Below are 20698 nucleotides of genomic sequence, written 5' to 3'. Positions count from 1 at the left end.
GGGACTTCACAAAGACTACATATCAATTGAGCAAGCCTTCAATTCGTTCAAGAGAGAAGCTCAAGTTTACTTTACACATATCCAGAGCCTCGTATAAGTACACCTACCCATCGTCTGGTACGGAGCTGGCCAGCAGGGGCAAAGTGGCCTCATTTGCATGTTGACTCTGACTGACCCCTGAGGGAAGAAAAAAAAAAGATACAGGTCCCTGACCTATACCCTCTGGTAACCGTCGGTTCTCTAAGATCATTTAGTCCAAAAAATGTAAGAGACGAAGTGAAGTCAAACGGTTTGTCGACTGGGCGCTTGCCAAGCTTCACCATGATTGGGCGGGCAGGCGGGCTGACTGCTCCTCATGTGAGAAGGTGGAGATGTATGCAATGCATGTGGAATCTTCCTCTCTGCACCTTACACAATGTATCCGTACCTCTCCCTGTCTTCCGCCTCCTCACACCGAACTCCTCGCCCAGCTCTCAGACGCGTCTACCGACTTTACCAAGTAGTGTATTCCAAACGGTACGTCAAAAACCGGAATATCTCCACATTGTCTCAGACCGTCTGGAAACAGCGAAGACGAAACTTGGCTAGCTGGCTGGATGTACGGATGTACGAGCCATGTATGTAATACGTCGATCCCTGCTTTGGGAATTTTTTGTCATCTTTTGGAATCATTGTTTCCCTTCTCCATTCACCGCTGTGACCTCGAATGCAGACACAGGGAAGGAAACCGGGGGGAAATCCATTGGGTGGAGAAAGGAAGACGGGGGGCCCTCTTATGGAGTATCCGTTTCCACAATTCTTGTTGACGGAATCATACTACGTACATGGGAATCTTTGTCAGATCCGAAGACATGCATGTAGGAAAGCGAATCGAGACTCGGTCTAGAGATGGTGAGTGTATTATTATCTCCCCATGTAACTCGCTATAGTATGCAGGACGGAGACACTTTTCGGAATTTGGTCGTTCAGCTCTTTTTCTAGTGCGGTGAGTAGCGGTGAGTTGTTGCTCCGATAAACGCCCCGTTTGACCACAATAACGTAGCACTAAGTCCTCAGACTAGCCTAACAGGAGTTGGAGGGGTCTAACTCAATGCCTAGCTTGCAAGATTCGGGCCAGATTCAGCCTCAATAGCAGCTCATTCCTTACAGAACTTCTATCAAGGTTGCATTTGATGGATGCCACAATTTACGCACTTTGTAGCCTGGGAACAAAGTCACGAGAGCACATCACATCCAACGGGGTGCCACACGATGGTGAATTTTAAATGATTATAATTATATACTAAAACTAGTCTGCAGAAATGCCAAGTGTGGCCTCGTCGTTGTAGGAGATTTACCCAAGTCCTTGATGGACATCGTCATGAGTATCTGTATTCCCTTTGAATAACGAAAATAAACTCCCAAATCATATTTCGCCATAGTGACTGTGTGTGTGTATGTCTGTATGTGATCAGACACGTGTTTTTATCCCTAGGTCTAAAAGAAAGAAGATGCCCGAGAGAAGGAGAGAAGAAGAGAAAGTTTGGGATATCGCTTGTGAAAATAGTCAGGTAAAATGAAAAGAGCTCCTGGGACACAAAGCTCAAGTCTAGTTGGGAATAAATGACGCTTTGAGTGTTGGAAAGATGTGGCTTTTAGACACCAGGCACCTTGAAGCCGGAGACTTGGGGCCAGTTGCCCAGGCTGGCGGGATCGCCACCGATGCGGACATAGACACCGACAGCGGGAATGCCGCCGTCGAGGACGAAGAACTGGTACCAGCCCGGAGGGGCGATACCGGCGTTGGGAGGTGCTGTGACGGTGCAGGTGGTAGGCCCGCAGGTGACAGCGGGGAAGAGAGTGCGAGCACCCATTGAGTTACCGTGCGTCGATCCCACGGCACCGAGGAGGGAGACCGTGATGTCGCCGTTAAGGGGGGCGTGACCAAGGCTGACAGAGATCTGCTGGCCGTAGGTCCAGTCCGTGTTGGCGATGGTGAAGGTAGGGCGAGTCTTGCCGGAGGTGAGGTAAGGAGGCTTGAAGACCTCGACACGGTACTCCTGGGGGTTGACGCCATCTTCGGGGTCAGAACCACTGACGAGAACGCGACCGTCAAGAAGAGTGATGGACTCAGAGTGGTAAAGGCGGGCAATGGTGGTGTTGGCCATGACTGTGATGCGCTGGCCAATCTTCTTCGAGGGGTCGTACAGAAGAGCATTGAGGTTGGGGTCGTTGGCGAGACCGAACCCAGCAACACCGTGCTGAGCACCGTTGTTGATGAGGTAAGTTCCATCAGGAAGGGGGGCAATGCAGGACATGACACGACGCGAGGGCATACGCTCAATCACCCACTTAGGGTTGGTGCCTTCGGGCTCGATGGAAACGCAGTTGTCCATGGCAGTAGCAGGACCCTCGGTAGAACCACCGCAGATGAGTACGCCAAGCGGGTCAGTGTAGGGAGCGTGCTGGGGAAGAAGAATACCAGTTCCCTCAAGAGGATAAGTGCGACCGCCCTTGGGGTTGTTGACAGCACCAGGGATGTTGGGGAGAATCGTCTTGGTGTTGAAGGTGACGTGGTCAAGAATTCTAGCCTCGTTCCAGTACGCAACGAAGATGTCCTTACTGGGGAGAACGGCAACGAAGGGATACAGGTTGTTGGGATCAGTGCGCGCGAGCCAATCCATGTACAAGGGCTTAGTGCCAGTACTGGGTAGAAGCTCGATGGTGGGCACAGCGCGGCCGTTGGATCCCTCCTCACCACCGATGACGAAGATGGAACCGTTGGCCATGATCATAGCAGAGGGATACCAGCGGCCATCCTGCAGGCGGAGGTTGGTAACGTCCTCCTGCCAGTCATTGGTGCCAGGGGTTCCAGGCTTGCCATCGGGCCAGTACAGGCGGACGCCGTAGGTAGAATCACCAGACCATCCACCAATGTTGAGCTGGCGACCAGCCTTGTCAGGAAGGGTGATGCCGGCAGAGCAGAAGATGTCGGTCTTGACGTGCATCTCTCTCCAGGCTTTGCTGATATCCGGGACGAGGGAAAGGTCGAGCTCGTAAGCGCCGGTAGAGTTGGGCGGGCCAGTGCCGAACTTCTCGAGGAAGGAAACTTTGCCGGTGATGGTCTCCATCGTCATCAGGGGAATGGTCACACCGCCAATAAGGTTCTCGTAGACACCGGCACTGGCAGCATCGGTACCGAAGTTCCATGAGTAGAGAGGCGTAGTGCCAGTCCAGAAGTAGGTCGAGAGGCGAGCACCACCACCGCAGATGGAGCTGCGGTTTCCAGGGCAAACAATGTTGCACTCAGAGTCGTCGACAAAGGCGGCCTTCTGGGTGACGATATTGGCAGGGTCACCACAGTAGCATTCCTCACCATACTCGAGTCCGGCTGCCATGTATCCGTACTCGGCGCACCTGTCCAAGCACATACCGGCCGTCATGGTACCGGGAAACAGGTTCTGCCAGTAGAAGGTACGCGGGTTAGGCTGAGCTCCGACATTGTCCTGAACACAGCCCTGGTAGGTCCAGCTTCCGTTGAAGCCGCTTCTCTGGGGAACGGGCGGAGCGTCTGTCTGAGGAGTGCCCTTGGAGATGATGGTCATACGATTACCGCCACCGCACATTTCGGAGGCCTTACCTCCACAGGCAGTGTTGCAGGATGTCGGGTCAGATGCCACAGCACCGCCGTTGTAGATGGCGTTACCGCAGAAGCACTGAGTGTGATACTCGGCACCAGCGACAGTGTAACCGGCATCGGAACAGGCCTTGGCGCAGGAAGCGAGGGTCATTGCCGGGTCGTCTTGAAGCTGGTTGGGAAGAATGCGGCCTTTCAGGTTGTCGACCCAGCAGCCCTGGTTAGTCCAGCCAGTGGGGAACCCAGTGGCAGCGGGAGCTGCTGTAGAGCTGGTAGATGAAGCGGCACCAGTCACTGAGCCACTGACAGTTGAAGATGAAGCTGACGAGGATGAGGACGAAGACTGAGTTGCGCTTCCAATGGTGTAGACAGAAAGGCGATTGCCCTCTCCGCAGTACTGGAACTGGTTGCCCATGCACTTCATGGAGCACTGGCTAGACGGAGCAGCGACTGAGCCAGTGGCAAACGAGTTACCACACCAGCACTCGCGAGAGTATTCGACACCGAAGAAGGTGTTTCCATCGCAGAAAGCAGCACACTTCTCCAAAGTCATGTCGTCAGAAGCGGTTGTCTTCGCGCTGAGAGCACGGGCGTTGGTAGCTTCAGTCTGGCAGCCATACCACTTCCAAACACCGACAGTCGCGGGTTGACTGGGGCCAGTCGGGGTGGGGGTCGCGGAGCTGCTGGAGGAAGAACTGGAAGAGACAACAGTGCTGGAAGAAGATACAACACTGCTAGATGAGGAAACCACGCTGCTGGACGAGGAGACTGCGCTGCTGGACGAGGAGACTGCGCTGCTGGACGAGGAGACTGCGCTGCTGGACGAGGAGACTGCGCTGCTGGACGAGGAGACTGCGCTGCTGGACGAGGAGACTGCGCTGCTGGACGAGGAGACTGCGCTGCTGGACGAGGAAATGACGCTGCTGGAAGAGGAAACAGCAGTGCTCGAGGAAGTGCTGGTGCTTGAGCTGGAGGTCGAAGCACCTGTTGGCGCAGGGGTAGATGTTGAGGTGGGAAGAGGCTTGTACTGGTGCTGGAAGTCGTAGACATTCAAACGGTTGGGGCCACCACAATACTCAGAAGAGTTGCCGTTGCAGAGCATGTTGCAGCCATCGACGGCAGGGGCACCGCCGTTGGAGATGGTGCTGCCACAGACTGGTAGCAAAAGTGTTAACGATTTACTATGAGAATCACAAGCGCAAGGAGAACTTACAGCATTCGCCAGAGTATTCGACACCAGCGAGGATGAAGTTAGCATTAGCGCAAGCAGCAGTGCACTTGGCAACGGTCATCTCGCCACCAGGAATGCTTCCGATTCCGTACGTAAGAGCACGGCCAGTGGTTCCCTCTCTATTGGTCTTGTCAATTGTGTGGTCTTGAAGTCGTCGAGGCAGTATTCAACTCACGAGTAGCACCCAATGCTGCTCCAGTCGCCAACACCGGGGTTGACAGAGGGGCCCAAAATGAGGGACGTCTGATATAACGACAGTCGGTTGGGGCCTCCACAGGGCTGAGTAGCGTTTCCGCTGCATGGCGTTGAGCAGTCGGCCTCGTTGGCGAGAACACCGTCCTTGGCCAAGGCATTACCGCAGTAGCATTCATTGTAGTACTCGGTACCAGCGTAGGAGAAACCCTTGTTGTAGCAGTACGTTGTGCAGGCATCGTTGCTCATCTGCCCATTTGCCGTGGTGGCATCAGAGATTGTTCGGCCGACATCGCTATTGTTTGGTCAGCACTTTGAGTTTTGTTCAGAAGCCTTTCTCACGGGTTATCATACACATAACAGCCCTTGTAGGTGTAGCCGTGAGGGAGAGTTGCGGGAGGCGCCGCGCGTTTGTAAATGCCAGGTGGATAAGCGAGTGCATTAGCGAGAGAAGACGCAGAAAGAACAACGAAAGACAACTGTGTGGTCCTCATGGTGACAAGTGTGTGCCAAGAGGCAGAAACCAACACAAGATGTTGATACTAAGGAGTGTATAGAAGAGGTGAAGGGTGAAGAGGAAAGAGGGTCATGATGAAGCCGGGAATCATGAAGGTATATATGAATTTCGATTCACGGCATGGGCAATCTCATGTGGCAGCGAGTGGCCCAACACGAAGGAGCCCTAGGGAAACGGGTACGCGATAGACCCGACTAGGCTCCCGGCGACTTCTACCACCTCGAGAGAGAGGCGATACCCCCCTCGTGGGCCAGGGGTTCCCGGAAGGTTGCAACGGAACAGAGTCCAAGAAGGGGACTAGGGGTTGCCGTACTCACATGGAGGGCTAGTACACAAGAGTATCAGTAAGGCTAACCGGGGAAGCCAGATGGGCGTAAGCTGTGCACTTGCAGCATGTAGTGTGGGATTAGCCTACCTGGTGGGCCGGGAGCTGACTTCTTGGTGCCAGGCTGGGATGATGGGAGAAGACCGAGGTTACTCGTAAGGGGTGGAAGAGAGAATTGGGACATTGTCAGGTCGCGAACCTGGCTTGAGGGCTGAAGACGATACACACGAGGCGAGAAACAATGAGAAAGAACTAGACGCTAGCCGTGAATAACCTCTCGACTCAATACGCCTGGGTAAGAGACCGTTAGCCGCCCTGGACCATTCCAGTGGTGCCGCTCTCGCTATTTCCATAGCTATGTCTGTGGCAGATAATATTGTCCGTCTCCTCCACTTAGGTGTGAAGGAGCGAAGCGCCTTGTGTGTGCGAGACGGCAAGAAGGGGGCAATATGGGAGAGGGGCGTTCTAAAGCCCAGAGTAGGAGGCTTCGTGGCTTCGGACTAAGGGACGGTTGTATGGCCAGACGAGAGGCAGAAAACGCCGGGCTCCCAGACCAGTTCTTGGCCCAAATGACAACCTTGGATATGTGGAGATTAAGCACCAGACGCAAGGAGATGGGCAGAAAAGACCAGACTGAAGGGTGCGTGCGCTGACTTTGTTGCAATTCGTTCAACTGGCAAGTGACGGGAAGATGTGTGTGTTGTGTTTTCTCCAAGATGCGCGCTTTGGGATCAGGGTCGTCGAGCAGACTAGCGCCAGAGGGGTTCGTACCCGCGGTACCTTGGGATGATGTGGGGTCTGATCATGCAGGGGCCACCCCAGTCAGCACTTGGCCATCTCTCTTTCCGGCAAGGGGGCAAGGAGCAGGGAACTGATGTTATTGCCATTCTTAGCCGTTGTATTCTTACCAAGTACCTTACCCAGGCAGCGACGAGAACGAGATACGAAGACGCTGTCGCCGTTGTAGATGCAAGGTTCTTTCTTACACAGTTTTGTGGCTGGAATACGAGTAAGAGACTTTAGGTCTGGTTGGCACCAAGACCCGAGGATATCCTTACTCATCCAGGATGTAGGGTGTTATTTGTGTTTGCTTGTGGTATCCATTGCCTCAAGGTGGGATCTTCGGTGAAGAAAACTCCGACATTCGCCGCGGTCCCATGAGCAGATCCTCTTGATCCCAACACCATGCCGGTCCATGATCTCGATACAGAATTACAGGGCAACAGTTACACGTCAAACATTCGGTCGTGGAACTCCAAACTCACGAAGAATAGATCAAAAATGGTCAGTGAAGGGTCTGGAACCACGACACCCGAGTAATTATTGCCCTGGCCAAGCTTGTTTCCTGAAGCACTACATGAGCCGCACCGCAAGCCATCTCGAACGCGGCTGAGAAGTAGTGCTGGTGACGATCCCACGCCTTTGATGTTGCTTGTTATTCTGGGCTCGGTATCCTAGAGATGGAAGATCTAAAACTCGAACTCCTCGTCTGCGACGTTGTGATTTACGAGCCGCATCCAAATTTGGAGCACGATAGCACCCGTTTCAATGACAAAGGATTTTCATCTAGAATGGGACCCGAGGCGTTGCGTCGGTGGAGCTCTGCCGTGGTTGACCAGACATCAATGTCATTGTGGGCTGTGAGAACAAAGGCCAGCAAGAATTACCGCTGTGGTACCGGATGCTTGGGAACTTGGTTTGCTGCCAAGAAGTGTCAAAGGAGGGAGCGAGGCTTTTCCTTCTCCATTGATTCGAGCAGTCGGCCGTAGTTCTCGTCCGAAGCCCAGCAACCGCTCTCTTGGCTTGAGATAGCCGGGAGAAAACCCCCCGCCCAGAAAGTGTCTAATAACCGAGACCCATTAAGCCATTGCGATGCGAGTTAGACAGTCGATGGCCAGTGCTTTTTGTGTCAGTTTCTTGCCATCGGACGATACGAGATGTTAGTTGCTGACTTGCAGTAGATTGGACGAGTCAAGATGACTTGACTTTTCCCTTTGACTGGCATTTCGACCGGCGGCAACCAGGTCCCCTGACCCGTGGACCCCGTGGACTGTGGTGCGGATTCACGGAAGGAGGGACCCCTGCAACTCCACACTTGAAAGGTACCTCCCTAAGTACATTTCTGCATCTTCGATGCCCTGGTACCCTGTCGTTCTGGTCACCTTAATCCAGATTAGGTTAAGTGGGTAACGTGGGATTGAATGCCCCTGGGCGAAAAGGGGGTGGATAGAGGAAGGCGTGAGATTGAGTTGCTGCTTCCAGTTCAGAGCCGTAATCCTGTGCCGCCTTCCTGCTGTTGAACATCCGATGTTTCCACGTTAATCTGATGCTGGCAACTGCCTTCTTGCCCAAAAGCGAGTGCCGCCGCCAAGTACCTATTCTAAACGATGGAAAGTAACAACCTGGAAGCTACCTATCTGAGGGAGGTACGGATGGACCTTTCCGTCCTCACCTTCCTTCCGTCAGCGGAATGGCAGTAAGGTACATCCTGAGGCCTAACACAGAAACGCCTAGTGTGTATCCGTCCCATTCTCCGAATCCTCCGGTAGCCACACCGTCCACAAACACAAGAATAAACTCGAACTGGACCACGTTACCAACGACACGGTAACGAGCCTCGTCCGTTGATATCAAACGTAAAGACGTACGGCGTAGTCGGATGCAGACAACTAAACCTAAAGCTAAACCTTTGGAGATATCCACACCGTTCGATATCACATCCCACTATTCAGTTCAGCCTTGAAACCCGGCGTGGGAAGTGTGTAACGGCCTGCAGTTCGTGCAACACATTGCAGCAAGTTTCTTTTCAAGTTTCGATCCAGCATACGACAAGGCGCTCCCCAGGCTCCTCACAAACGCCTGGAGATCTCTTTCCCCCGCTCTAGGCAGAATTCCCTGCTCTCAGCTACGGCTGGAGGGACAGTTCTTGATTCGACCTGGCCAACTCGAGAGGCTTTCAAGGGACTCATAATCAGACTTTTCGCCCATCACGGGCGAAGCCATCACGGTTGAAGCCACAGCGCCACTTGCGGACCTCGATGGCAGGCAGTCAGCAGTACAGTCATCTTTCTCTCATGGCAAGCTTGAAAAAGCATCTCAATTCAAGTGCTGGGTGGGCACTATACTGTTTTATTAAAACTGTATTCTTGTACTTGTGACTCAGAAAGAATTAACTTTCTTCGATAACAAGGTACTTAGACCTGGCCAACTCTCCCAAAGTTTCTCCACTTTAGCGCTGCAGGCCCAGATTGCCCAGTTCGTATGTGATCAACTCGCACCTGGTCGGGGCTTTGTGATCCGTACAATTTCCGACATCATTTGCTGTCCTCGAGGCGCCCACACTCCGGAATAGCTGAGACCACGCAGGTGTCATTATTGACAAATGCTGACCACCACCTAGAAGATTTGCATTAGGATACTGCTCGCCGAGACAACCTTATCGGTCGGAAACTTGGCACTTGATCGATAAGGTACGTTCTTAGTCACGGCAAAAGATTGCGACCGATCTTGGGGTCAACAGTTGCGGAAGCGTTTACAAATCGAAAGACTCCACGATGCAGTCCTCTCTACGCTGATTTACCGTAACAGAAAAGCATGTACGTTAGACTGAATGTACTTGCGAAGAGCCACGAAACAACCAGCCGACATCGATGAAGCCACGAAGTAACTAAAGCTTGACGAAAATCTCGACTGAACCGCCCCGCGGTTACTCGTCCGCCACTCACCCACAAATGAGTCCAACGACTCAGTTGCCGGGAAATGTCCCAAACGCTGATTAACTCTATTTGAGTCAACTAGCTACTTGGCTCGGCTCAATAGCGTCAGCCAAACCAGCAGCGCTGGGCGAGGCCAGCCTCGACAGCCCCGACAAGTCGCAAGCCACTTCCTGTGCCGCCTTCCCTTTTTCTCTTCCGTCGATGATACAAACGCCTCATGCCTTTCTACATGGCTCAAGAGCCTTCTCTCGAAAATGACTGCAGTGGATGCTTGGGCCTGTTCCTGAGGTTGCAATCTGATGTGGCGGCCAAGCCAACCAATGCCAAGCCGGCCTTTCTGTCAGATGCACAGGAGCTGACAATCATCGCAGCTGCACGTATGCATGTAATGCATGGCGATGTGACCTCAGAACCTCGTATACATACCACATTCTCAAAGATCGCGGGGTCTTGAATGGCCTCTTTGCCACGATGCAAGTGGGAGCTTTGGCCCAACTACACAGAGCTGGCCAAAGACTTTGGCGAGCAACCAAGATCGAAAATGTGCAGTCTTCATGACGGAATCAAGTAACACAACCAGCGCGCTTTCAATATACAGACTGTCATCTCTGACGTTGTTGACATGGATCGGAGAGATTCGTCCAAGCAAACCTGGAGAGGTTTCTCCACCGCTCGTTAATGTCTCTGAACTTGTCTAGCCTTACACCAACTACCGCCAATACTCAAGTTTCTTCACGGCCGGCTTGAATCAGTCAAGGTCATGGACACTAGGTACCTTATGTGGTTATTGCCTGGAGAGCAGCTCAATCAACAGCCGAGTCCCAGTGGTTTGGGAAAGCACTCGGCGGCGTTGAAAGTGGCCAGCGCCACCCTTGCTGGTTCACATCGATGATCGAGGGCTTGAGATGTCGTCGCTCAAGACACTTGGACATCAAGTTGCGTTCTTTTCTCTATGTTCTGGGCCATCTTTGGCTTTCTTTACCTGCCGGTCAACGGCCGTGACTTCCATTTTGGGAACTAATGCTTGCCGATGCTGACGTGCTGCCTCCTAGCGATTACCGCCAAATATTGAACACCATGGGAGAAAATTCCTCTTGGGTCAACTTTTGCTTCCACAATGCATCTAGCGTTGGGATATGAGACGGCCATGGCCGACGTCCCCCGACATTTTAACATTAGGCCTACGTGGAACCCCGCCTTACTACGCCGATGCCTTATCTTTGAATTAAGGTCGGCTGGACGTTCCAAAAGAGTCTAATCAGACTCGTGGAATTTGGGAGCGGGATCTATCAGCTCCTCCCTTTGACCCCTGACTAGTGGCTCTATCCGCAAAGTTGTACTCTAGAACTGTTGGCACCGCTAGCCCAAACAATAGTCTGTTTCCTCCTCTCAGCTCTCCACACTACTCACTCGCATCTTCAGCCTTGACAACGCTGTTTGTTTTTCACCACATGAGAAACTCTTGCCACTGGCAAAATATCAAGGCTCAAGATCGACAGCAGCGATGAAGTGTGCAGTGTAGGTCGCATACTCTGACAGATGTGCAGGCCTCTTGGCAACAATCGGCTTTTGGCCCATCCGAACTCGACCTCTCGCACAGACTGCGGAGTTAAACAAGCCAGTTCTCATCCATAATCTCGCGAATTGAAGAGTTCGTCCGAAGAATGGTCCGCTTGCTAGGTGTCACCCGCGCCGCCCGAGCGGTCCTGAAGCTGAGATCTCGCCCACGGTCTCTTGCTTGATTGAGCCTCGAGAAGTGATGTGATCACGGACCTGCACTGGCGTCCTAATGGTCTGGATTCTCATTTCCACATTGCCAATCATTTGCACATCTTCAATGGACTCTTATTGGGCATTCTACGCAGGGGATCTCTATGGGCCACGACAGCCTGCTCTGCATCGATCTGCACTGCGCTGGCATCTTTGCCAAGAAGCACAAGCAGAAGCCATTTCTCTCGGCATGAGGTCTCTTGGTGATACCAAGCTTTGTGGCATCAGGCTGTGGGCTCTGTGCTGGCTTCAGGTGCTGGAGAAGCTTCGAGTTGCGTGCGGGAATACATGGGAGCAGTTACTGGAATGCGCCACGATGATATTTGGATGCACTGCTTGGCACGTGTTCGTCGAACTTAAAGAGCGCATGATATCCCCGGTGATCACGCAGATCGTACGTGTGCGACAAGAGAAGAATATCGTCGGTTGACCAACTCCCACCGCCTTGTCCGACAAACAGGATTCCAAGTGTCACCATGGTACAAGGTGCTTGACCGCGACTTTAAAATAGCCGTCTTCAACGACACAAAACGAGTCCAAGACGCCAGCCTGAGACAAAAACGGATCATGTCGCGGGAAGCTCAGTCAGGCAATATGTGTCAGCCATCTTTTCGAGCCCCGATGTCTTGCCGGCTGTGACGGCTACGAAAGACTGGAACGCGATGCCCGACAGCCGCGTCTGCAGGTTATTACCTTTCAACAAAAAACCCTTATTGCACCGTTGAACAACCCGCAGCCCTACCGATCTCGTCAGTTTGGGCGCCGTCACATCCGCGGAGGAGGAATTGGTCCCGATGACCACGGCCGAGTTACACAGATGTGCTGGTGGCCTATTTCGATATTGACAAGAAAGGCCCCGAGAGCTACTTACGCAAGTCCGCTGCTGAGTGGAAACTATCTTTTAATTCGGCTCTTTCAAGAGGATGCATCGAAGAGGATTTCAAGGTGGTTTTGTAATACCGTCAGGCAAAGCAGCTGCCCGGAGCTACGTTACCTGCAGTAGGCGGCGGGCGGGCTTTGACGTTGGCGGGCCCATTTCAGGTTGCTGCGATTAAATCCTTCTTTATTTTTTTCACCCGCAGCCGTTGCAGATCTGCTACGTTCGAAAGGCCCCAGCGATGGTCTCGATCTCAATCTGCTAGCTACTACCGAAAACGACGCGAGCGAAAAAGGTAAAGGGAACAGGCCCGCGTTTTCAAAGAAAGATCAACAACGTCGTCTTCAGAGTGGAAACGCGGAGTCCCCTTGCCTCTAGGAAACTGCAAGGGCCCACGATTGGGAAAAGGTTATTTCGTGTGCAGGGCTCTTTTTCTCGGAAGCTGTGTGAGACATTTCTGCTTGGAGCATCTCCCAGACCCAATTCGAGCATGGTCCGCTTGCCGATCTCGACTTTTCTTTTCCGGATTTCTGAGACAACTCGACCAGGGCCAATCGTCGATTATCGAGGTTTTACTAGTGCCGATTTCTTGAGGAGAGGACTTCGATTCATCGTCTGCTCATTCGTCGACATTTTTGCTTTTTGCTGAGACATTTGGACTTGGCAGGGAAGATACTGCAACTGGACGGACAACCCTGCGCTCTGGTAGATTTTCTCTCGCTATGTGGAGAATGTGATAGCTGGACTCGCCCAGCTACGACTTTCTCAATGTCGACTTGCTCGACTTGCCGCGGAATCCCTCTACCGAGACACAGAGTATCAAAATTGCCTTGAGGCTGGCGCAAGCCATCTGGAAGTGTTTTCTCCGACACTGGTTACCCCTCGTCCCGCTACAGATTCTTTCCTCCCTTTCTATTCGGAACCAGCGTGGGACTGGGAGCTTGCCTCGGGACTAATTCCTCCCTTGCCTTTGCATAGATAAAATAGGTAAGATGGGTTAGTCAAAGATTTTCATCGCTAGATGGTGCAAGAAGCAAAAAAATCCCGGCGGGAATTGAACACAGAAACAATCGTCAGCGCAGCAATGTCTTGTGTCTCCACTGACTTTGCTCGGGAGGATTGTGGAACGGATGACACCCGCAATTCTCTTTCGACGTCTTGTGACTATTTTGACAATATTACTGTACTTTGGTGCTTTGAGTTATCGGGTTGCGAAGTCGACAGAAGTTTCATCTCAATATATTCCGTATAGTCGAGGCGGCAATATCTTTGCAACAACACTGGCCGTTTTCCTTCTTTCAGTGTAGTTTGTGAGAAGTAGTCGTATAGAGGTCATACTGAAATATCAATCGATATTGATTTCAATGAGTTGTACGGGTAACACATTGTGCTCGGATACGTGATCCCAGCGCGCATGGCCAAAGGGTTTCTCTCGCGTAGCCTGGGAATCTTGACAAATTTCATATGGTTAGCATATGTCAGGATCTTAAGTCTGTCTAATTACCATGTCTTGATTATTCTAGTTTGAGTTGCTTCAGTGGACGACAAGTATCATTGTAAAGAGCGTACTGTTTGACTCTTCGGTTTCGAAACTATGTGCAGGTATCTGACATGGACAAACTTTTGCGATATTGGATTATTAGATTAAAGAGTGAAAGAGTTGGATCTCTATAATGTCAGTCCTAGCAGCCAATCGAGTCGAGTACATATACTAAGAATGAGGTGCTTTCGTGGAATTACCATTTATCAAAATGGCAACCGGGATTCGACATATTTGCTTTTTTAACATGAACACTTTGGCCATGAAGAGACTCACGGACTACATCTAACAACTTTGAGGAAATCTGACATCAGATAAGAAATATAGAAGATCTAGAGAAGGCAGGAAAATGGTGTAATATCCAACCAGCAGGAAATTTTCTCCTCTAAGGAAAGCATCCCATTGCCCCTTTTCCGAAAGCCTCACAACTTTCCACCACTTATGCGCACGCAGCAGTGGCAGCAGCAGTGGAAGTAGCAGCCGGCGCACCACCGCTGAAAGCACCAGTACCGCTAGGCATTCCACCGCTGGGCATGTCACCACTCAGTCCACCATCCGACTCGCCCTCGACCGCGACACCACCCGCCTCGGTCAACTCGAAATCGTAGCTGGTCTCGTAGGAAGCAGAGCGGTTGACGCCGATCGTGATCCAGCCGAAGAGTCCGTCGGCGACGTCGTCGCCCAGGTAGGCGTAGTCGAAGAAGGGGTCCGAGTCGGCGTTGGAGCCGAGCTGGCTCGTGACGACGTGGTCGTCGGCGTTGAGGGTCACGTCGACGGTGTTGAGGGTGTAGGGGTAGAGGGACTCGACCTCGGTGATGAGGTCCTGGTCCCAGAAGAGCTGGCCGATGTGGGCTGCGTGGGAGGAGGAGAGGGTGTTGTTCGGGAGGACTGTCGCGTCGAGGAAAGCGACCTGGTTTTGCGTGTGTTAGTATGAGATGCCCTCTGGTTGGGGAAAAGAGGTTAAGGATTTTGCTCTCTGGAGAGAGAACTAACCATGTGGTGATGCGTCGCGCGGCCATCATAGTGACCGGGGAACTTGGTCGTAAACTGCACCACACCATCGGCGTCCGTCTTCTGAATACCGCGAAGGAACGCCTTATCCAGGTTACTCGCGTCATTCACATCGCCGTTCATGGAACTCTGCACGCCAGAGTAGACGCCCGTAGCATTGCAGTTCCACAGATCCCAGTACAAATCCGTAATCGGCTCGCACGTCTCGACATCGATAAACTGCCCGTCGAGAACGACATCCACGCCCTCCTGGTCGTCGCGCAGGTCGGAGCGCAGGTGCTCCCCCTTTACCCAAAAGGGGCCAATCTCGCCCTCCGGGTCGAGAATGCAGGTGTGGTTGGAGCCAAAGAGGTCCGCGGACGCGGTGGAGGTGTCGATGCCGACGTGCGAGGAGGTGAGGTTGTGGCCTACGCCCGCGCTGTCGGTGGCGCGCTTGCGGATGGCGCGGTGGTAGGCGATGGCGTCGGCGCGGCGGACGAGGGCGCGGGCCTGGAGGTCGCGGTAGACCTTTGACGAGGAGCAGGCTTCGAGGCCGCGGCGGGCGAGGCCGTGGTGGGCGTGGCGGGAGGCGAGGAGGGAGGGGTGGGTTTCTTCGTGGTGGCCTGGGTGGGCGGTGCCGAGGAGGGCGGAGGTGAGGACGAGGAGGACGGCGGGATGCATTGTTCGTTGTTGTTGTCTTTGGGGGGAAAGAGTGGTGGTTTCGTTGTATAAGTGAGTGAGTAAGAGTCGTGAGACTGTGAAAGAGAGTATGGGTTTGGGAAAGATCTGTGTGATAGCTTCTCAATGCTTGGATTGCTGATGTCTCATTCTTCTCTTCTCTCGTCGAGGGTGATTCGACGATCCTTATATACTTCCATCTCGTTCAAGAGGCCTCTCTCTCCTTTTCCGTTGTCTCCCACTTTGGCGATGCTTGCTTCTGCGTTGTTCGCCCAGTCGTCACCCGTCGTCGTCACGTACATCGCCACTACAATTCCGCTGCCGTCGAAGCAAAAGTTCATCCACTCCTCCAAAGTGGACTATGAGAACCTTGCCATGTTCCGGATGAACTCCCGCCACATAGGAAGCGAAAAAGAAAAAAAAACACTGCCCTTTCCTGACGTTTGCAGATCTCCATGTTTCTCCTCCCCTTCACAGAGAAGCATACGCACATAGCTATGGTCCACATCCTAAATCGACCTCACTGACTACCTTAACTTACACACCGCAGGACATGTTCAGACGGAGCCATGACCGTGTTGGCCAATAAGCTCACATGCTTAGCCATCACAACCACGCTTTCGAAGGGAGGACGGGGAGATGGGGACGGGAACAAACGTCACCCTGCCCCTTAGAAGTCTTGGCAGGAGGGCTGGACTGTGCAAGAAATCTCGCATCGTGAGAGCGTTACCGCGTACTCGAGAGCCTATTATTCAATCCCGCCGTGTATATGGAGTACATGTTGACATGGGTTCCTCCCGGAGCCACCCACCCCACCTGGAGAGAATTACCATCTCAGAACCGCTGATTGGCCACATCGCACTTGATATGTTTGGGCAGTGATGGACTTTCCGGATCCGAAGTGAGGTAATAGTCGGATGGACAGCCGGCGCCCTGCCGGAGGCTTGTAGTCGGGAAATGTGGGGTAGACTGTGGAGGGGCGGGAAGGGGGGAGCCAGCAGCCGGCATGTGGGAGCCGTGGCCCGTAACGAACAAGCTCTACAGAGGTGGTCCGTAGGAGAGTCCAAACAACGAATAGGGAGCCTCATTACACGCGTCCTTCTGGTCATTATACTCTGTGATACAGTGTTCGGGGAATTTTGTTAGATTCGGGGTCCGACGATACCGCGGGATCCATGAAGTCTATGGGTGGTATGGACCCAGCATCTTGTTTCTAGCGCAATTCTTCTCTCCCTTAAGGAATCTGTTTCCACCTCGATCGCCGGAACGCTAGCCCTACGCTGTGGGTCGAGTGCGAGGACCCATAAGAATTACAGGGCCCCTCCTTCTCCATGCGGAACCATGCGGACTATGCCTCCATCATTCTCTACCTCAAGGCAGGGGGGGCTACGGACTACGGGACTACAGACTACGAATACACTTATGCCTTGGTCTTTGCCCTCCGCTTCTCAATCTTTGCAAGCTCCGCATCAATCTTTTTGAAACTCCAGCTCTTCCAGAAGGGGGGATACAAGAAGGGTCGGAGGTCGAACCTATTGTCGTCGGGTGCTATTATCGACCAGTCAGTGACTTACTAAACCGGGGGAAAAGAAAGAAACTGGGTTGCGATGTGCTGCCATACAGTAGTCATTGCAGTGAAGAGCCGGTGTAAGCGTCGTCATCTTGTGTCCTGTTCACCAAAGTTAGAACAACCTAACAGCGATCGTCTCACAAGGCAGGAACAACTCACTATTGATGGCGTAAAAGTGGAAAAACTTCTTGACCTTATCGGCCGTCTGGCTAGGCTCGTACGCGGGAGCATCATCATCGGGACCACGCTTGCGGTCGACGCTCCAGTCGTGGACAAGGCGTTGGAACATGCCGTACGGGCCCAGCTTGTTCACCTTGCGGAGGCGGCCCATGATGGTCAGCTCTTGATAGGTCATGCCCATGTCCACCTCGTCGCTCTGTACATAGGTCTCTGAGATGGGTTCCTACAATGCGATTGTGATCACGTAAGTCAGGCTGTTTGTCCCCGCAAAGTCTTTTTCTTGTCAAGACAAGGGAGGATGCTGGCGCATGAGTTGAGCCGCAGCTCTTGCGCGTTCAGCGGGCGGGGCTTGAGGGGCTAGCGGGTATATCACGTACAAGCTCTGCGGTCGGGACCGCCGTTAGGAAGTCGTGGAGACACGGGATGTTGAAGTCCTTTTCGGCCCACGCGATGAAGCGTTTGAGGTCGGCTTTGTCGATGGAGCCAATCGGGTTGATATCCGCACCTAGATTTTGAGTGTCAGTCAGGCATGGAGTTAAGGTAGACTTCCTCCGATGCTGTAGAGTCGTCATGCAGTCCTTGCTCTCTTGCTAGTACTGGCAATAATACCAGGATGTAGGCAGGAGATAGGATATCGGTTCTGTCGAATAACACGCAGACGGACTAGTCCAGACTCCTCTTAAAGTGATGTGGGGTACTAGTTCCCATGAATAGAACGTAGCGGGATGAAAGCTTACTGGAACAATCATATCTAGAAACTAGTTAGCATGAGTCACTCCCTGTCGTCAAATTTGGATCACTGACTTGGTAAAGTAGCCTCTGAGGGACTGTGGCAGTTGTTAGATGACAGCAAAGCGGAGATGTACGTGGGTATCAAAGCAAAGCAAACGCACCTCTCCGACATTTGCACTGCCCAAAACAAGCAGACCTCCACCGCCAGGTCGTCCGCGGGCCGTGGGAAGAAGCTGCCCAAACTCGTACGCGGTCACCATGCGGATTCTCGCCTGGATACACTGAAGCGTCAGATTCTCCTGGTTCGTCCCGCCCTCGACCTTGAACCTCGGCTCAAAGTTGAGCGCCGTGACGGCGAGGCTCTTTTGGGCGTTGTAGACGTCGTCAATGTCGAGGTTGATGTGGTAGCTGCCAATGGCTTCGGCGAGGTCCCTGGCGCGCTGACGCGTCTCGACGGAGCTCTGCGTTTTCATGCCCATGTAGATGGTTGAGAAGATTTGGTTGCAGAGGGCCTGGGGCGTCTTGGGGAGCACGCCTTCGCCGTCGTACTTTGCCAGGCGCTTGACGTCCTCGATTACCTGGGCGTTACCCTCCTCTACGGCCTTCATTACGATGCGACACATGGAGAAGACGATTGCTGTGAAAGGGGTGTCAGTGGCGACTGATTTCAGGGGTGACTGGCGAAGGGAGAGAAAGGCGTACTCGCTGTGGCGCAAGAGTCGATTCCTCCACTCAGGGGTACCAAGTAACCTGCAGTTCCGGATCTGCGGAGATACTAATAGGGGGAGTTGGGTCAGCCGGGCATATAGAAAAGGAGTACTTGGCCCAACTCACATCCCAGAGGTAGCAGCCAGCACATAGAGCAATCTCTTCCTCAACCGAGTAATACTTGGGCTTGATAGGGGGCGAAGGGGTGATCATGATATCCGCGTCCTCGTCCTCGGAGCTGAGCTCAAAAGCAGTCTGGATCCGCTGATACTTGGCATCAGATCGCGCAGCCTGGAAACCGCGAGAGATGGCCGAACGGTAGGCGCGAACTTCTTCAAGATCGACAGTGGCCGTGACGACCTCAACATCATTCAGGCTGAATTGCGACCCCTGAGCCACGACGTCTCCGTTGACCAAGATCATGGCGGAGCCGTCGTAGTACAGCCTGTCGCCGTCGCAACCCTGTTGATTGGCGTAAAGGTAGACGCCGCCGCACTTGCGCGTGGCTTCCATGATGAGCTGGAGACGAGTGTCGAGCTTCTGCAGGGTGAAGTGTGAGCCGCTGGAGTTGGTGATGATCTCCACGCCGTCGAGGCTCATTGCGATGTGTGGGGCGTTGGGCGTGAAGAGCTCTTCCTGTGGGCGAGCATGTCAGCTCATTTTCCATGGATACCGAGCCAATCAACCGTCGTGGCCTCTGATGAACTTACACAGGTCTCTGCTCCAAAGCACGTATCGGGAGTGGAAACCACGGCGTCGCCAAAGATGACGTGGGTAGACCCCTGGATATCCTGGAGGATCCGGGGCAGATGGTACTGCTCCGTCTGTCTGGGATGCATCCAGGGCGTGAAGTGGCGCATCTCGCGGTAGTTACCATCGTTAGCGAGCCACATCTTGGGCCTGATCATGAGAATCTTGCCGTCGAGGCAGAGCACCCGGCAGTTGAAGCGCTGGTTGCGGTGCTGCACGGGCATACCGATGTCGAGGAGGATGCCGTGACATGTCTCGTCGAGCAGGATGCGACGAAGCATCTCGAAACAGTGCAGGTAGAGGTCCTGCTCGAGGAGGTGGTCGAGACATCCGTAGCCGCATATCTCCAGTTCCTGCGGTGGTGTTAGACTCTAGCGCATCCTTGCAATGCTGCATCGTAGTTGGAGCTTCACAATACTTACAGGACCGACACGCAGGCGAGCTCCAGCTGCCTTTGCCTTTTGGATACTCTCAATAATTCGAGCGGCATTTCCTTCCCACTATATGTGATCCCATTTAGCATCTGCCTCCTGAACATAGATGAGGGGTCGTATGAATGGCACTTCATCTATGTTAGTTGCGGAACCCTTACGTCCAATGCCCACTGGTTCAGCGAACAAGTCGCAACAGTGATGAGATGTCCCATGCTGACCAGCTCGAGTTATCTGGACACAACGATGTGTTAGTTGTCGCCTTGAAGTTGACAAGAGACTTTGTGACGCATGATATCTTACCTTTAGTGCACCCGCACGAACTTGGCGGTAGTCAGTATAAGAGTAAATCACCGCGGGGTATGAGATGAGTCATCTAAAGGTCGGATGAATTCACTGAGCCTCTGTTTGTGGGGAAAAGCCTTCGAGAAGTTTTAAAAGTGCTCACAGTCTTGTCCCTGATGTTGAAAAGACCTCAATGCCCTTCTCAACCGACTTACTCGGAGAAGTCTCGGATAGGTGGAAGCTTAGGTCGGCTGGAGACGAACATGAGCTTTGAGCGGGAAGCGTTGAACCCCTCGTGCGCTATCGGATGTTAGCACCACGGCACCGGGTACCCGGCCGCCCTAACGCCGCTTATCTATCGTGGAGTAACTTCTCTCCAGACCTTGTCACCAATACGACAACTTTGTTCTCTTGTCTCGTGCGAATTTCATGAAAACCTCAAATTATGATAAATAGTTAATCAATTGACTTGCTCAAGAAAAAGTCACCGTCAAAGTCATCTAAAGCTGTTCATACGTCTCACATGAAAGACAAGAAGAGGAAGATACGTAGGGCGGCAGGGTATCTACATCGAACCCCTGCCAGTACCC

At 52.9% G+C, this 20698-nt stretch overlaps 8 protein-coding genes across 8 annotated transcripts; all 8 read right to left on the bottom strand.

Moving 5' to 3' along the window:
• Positions 1 to 1634: 1634 nt before the first annotated feature.
• On the bottom strand, positions 1635 to 5533 carry CLUP02_05787 (WSC domain-containing protein; the record flags this gene model as incomplete). The annotated part of the gene is made up of 4 exons (XM_049284792.1): positions 1635 to 4771; positions 4830 to 4966; positions 5023 to 5334; positions 5394 to 5533. 4 exons carry the CDS (start codon positions 5531 to 5533, stop codon positions 1635 to 1637), a joined length of 3726 nt encoding a protein of 1241 aa, XP_049141935.1.
• Positions 5534 to 8144: 2611 nt separating this feature from the next.
• On the bottom strand, positions 8145 to 8605 carry CLUP02_05786 (uncharacterized protein; the record flags this gene model as incomplete). Its single annotated transcript, XM_049284791.1, has 2 exons — positions 8145 to 8256; positions 8334 to 8605. Coding segments are annotated over 2 exons (384 nt in total), but the record flags the coding sequence as incomplete, so codon positions are not given.
• Positions 8606 to 11206: 2601 nt separating this feature from the next.
• CLUP02_05785 (uncharacterized protein) lies at positions 11207 to 11403 on the bottom strand (the record flags this gene model as incomplete). Its single annotated transcript, XM_049284790.1, has 2 exons — positions 11207 to 11269; positions 11326 to 11403. The coding sequence occupies 2 exons, from the start codon at positions 11401 to 11403 to the stop codon at positions 11207 to 11209; spliced, it is 141 nt and encodes a 46-aa protein (XP_049141933.1).
• Positions 11404 to 13589: 2186 nt separating this feature from the next.
• On the bottom strand, positions 13590 to 14016 carry CLUP02_05784 (uncharacterized protein; the record flags this gene model as incomplete). The annotated part of the gene is made up of 3 exons (XM_049284789.1): positions 13590 to 13685; positions 13788 to 13836; positions 13985 to 14016. The coding sequence occupies 3 exons, from the start codon at positions 14014 to 14016 to the stop codon at positions 13590 to 13592; spliced, it is 177 nt and encodes a 58-aa protein (XP_049141932.1).
• Positions 14017 to 14223: 207 nt separating this feature from the next.
• Positions 14224 to 15455, bottom strand: CLUP02_05783 (uncharacterized protein; the record flags this gene model as incomplete). The annotated part of the gene is made up of 2 exons (XM_049284788.1): positions 14224 to 14694; positions 14778 to 15455. 2 exons carry the CDS (start codon positions 15453 to 15455, stop codon positions 14224 to 14226), a joined length of 1149 nt encoding a protein of 382 aa, XP_049141931.1.
• A 143-nt stretch (positions 15456 to 15598) lies between these two features.
• On the bottom strand, positions 15599 to 16059 carry CLUP02_05782 (uncharacterized protein; the record flags this gene model as incomplete). The annotated part of the gene is made up of 2 exons (XM_049284787.1): positions 15599 to 15811; positions 15994 to 16059. 2 exons carry the CDS (start codon positions 16057 to 16059, stop codon positions 15599 to 15601), a joined length of 279 nt encoding a protein of 92 aa, XP_049141930.1.
• Positions 16060 to 16286: 227 nt separating this feature from the next.
• CLUP02_05781 (uncharacterized protein) lies at positions 16287 to 16629 on the bottom strand (the record flags this gene model as incomplete). The annotated part of the gene is made up of 2 exons (XM_049284786.1): positions 16287 to 16490; positions 16567 to 16629. 2 exons carry the CDS (start codon positions 16627 to 16629, stop codon positions 16287 to 16289), a joined length of 267 nt encoding a protein of 88 aa, XP_049141929.1.
• Positions 16630 to 16872: 243 nt separating this feature from the next.
• On the bottom strand, positions 16873 to 20038 carry CLUP02_05780 (carbon-nitrogen hydrolase; the record flags this gene model as incomplete). The annotated part of the gene is made up of 14 exons (XM_049284785.1): positions 16873 to 17000; positions 17074 to 17121; positions 17182 to 17425; positions 17493 to 17528; positions 17580 to 17707; positions 17800 to 17880; positions 17940 to 17953; positions 18007 to 18029; positions 18096 to 18571; positions 18637 to 18709; positions 18769 to 19278; positions 19353 to 19745; positions 19815 to 19892; positions 19985 to 20038. 14 exons carry the CDS (start codon positions 20036 to 20038, stop codon positions 16873 to 16875), a joined length of 2286 nt encoding a protein of 761 aa, XP_049141928.1.
• Positions 20039 to 20698: the final 660 nt, after the last annotated feature.

Source organism: Colletotrichum lupini, chromosome 3 (genome assembly GCF_023278565.1).
Source record: "Colletotrichum lupini chromosome 3, complete sequence".
Lineage (NCBI taxonomy): Eukaryota > Fungi > Ascomycota > Sordariomycetes > Glomerellales > Glomerellaceae > Colletotrichum > Colletotrichum lupini.
The sequence above is the reverse complement of the archived record's forward strand: the minus strand, read 5'-3'. Positions and strand labels throughout refer to the sequence as shown.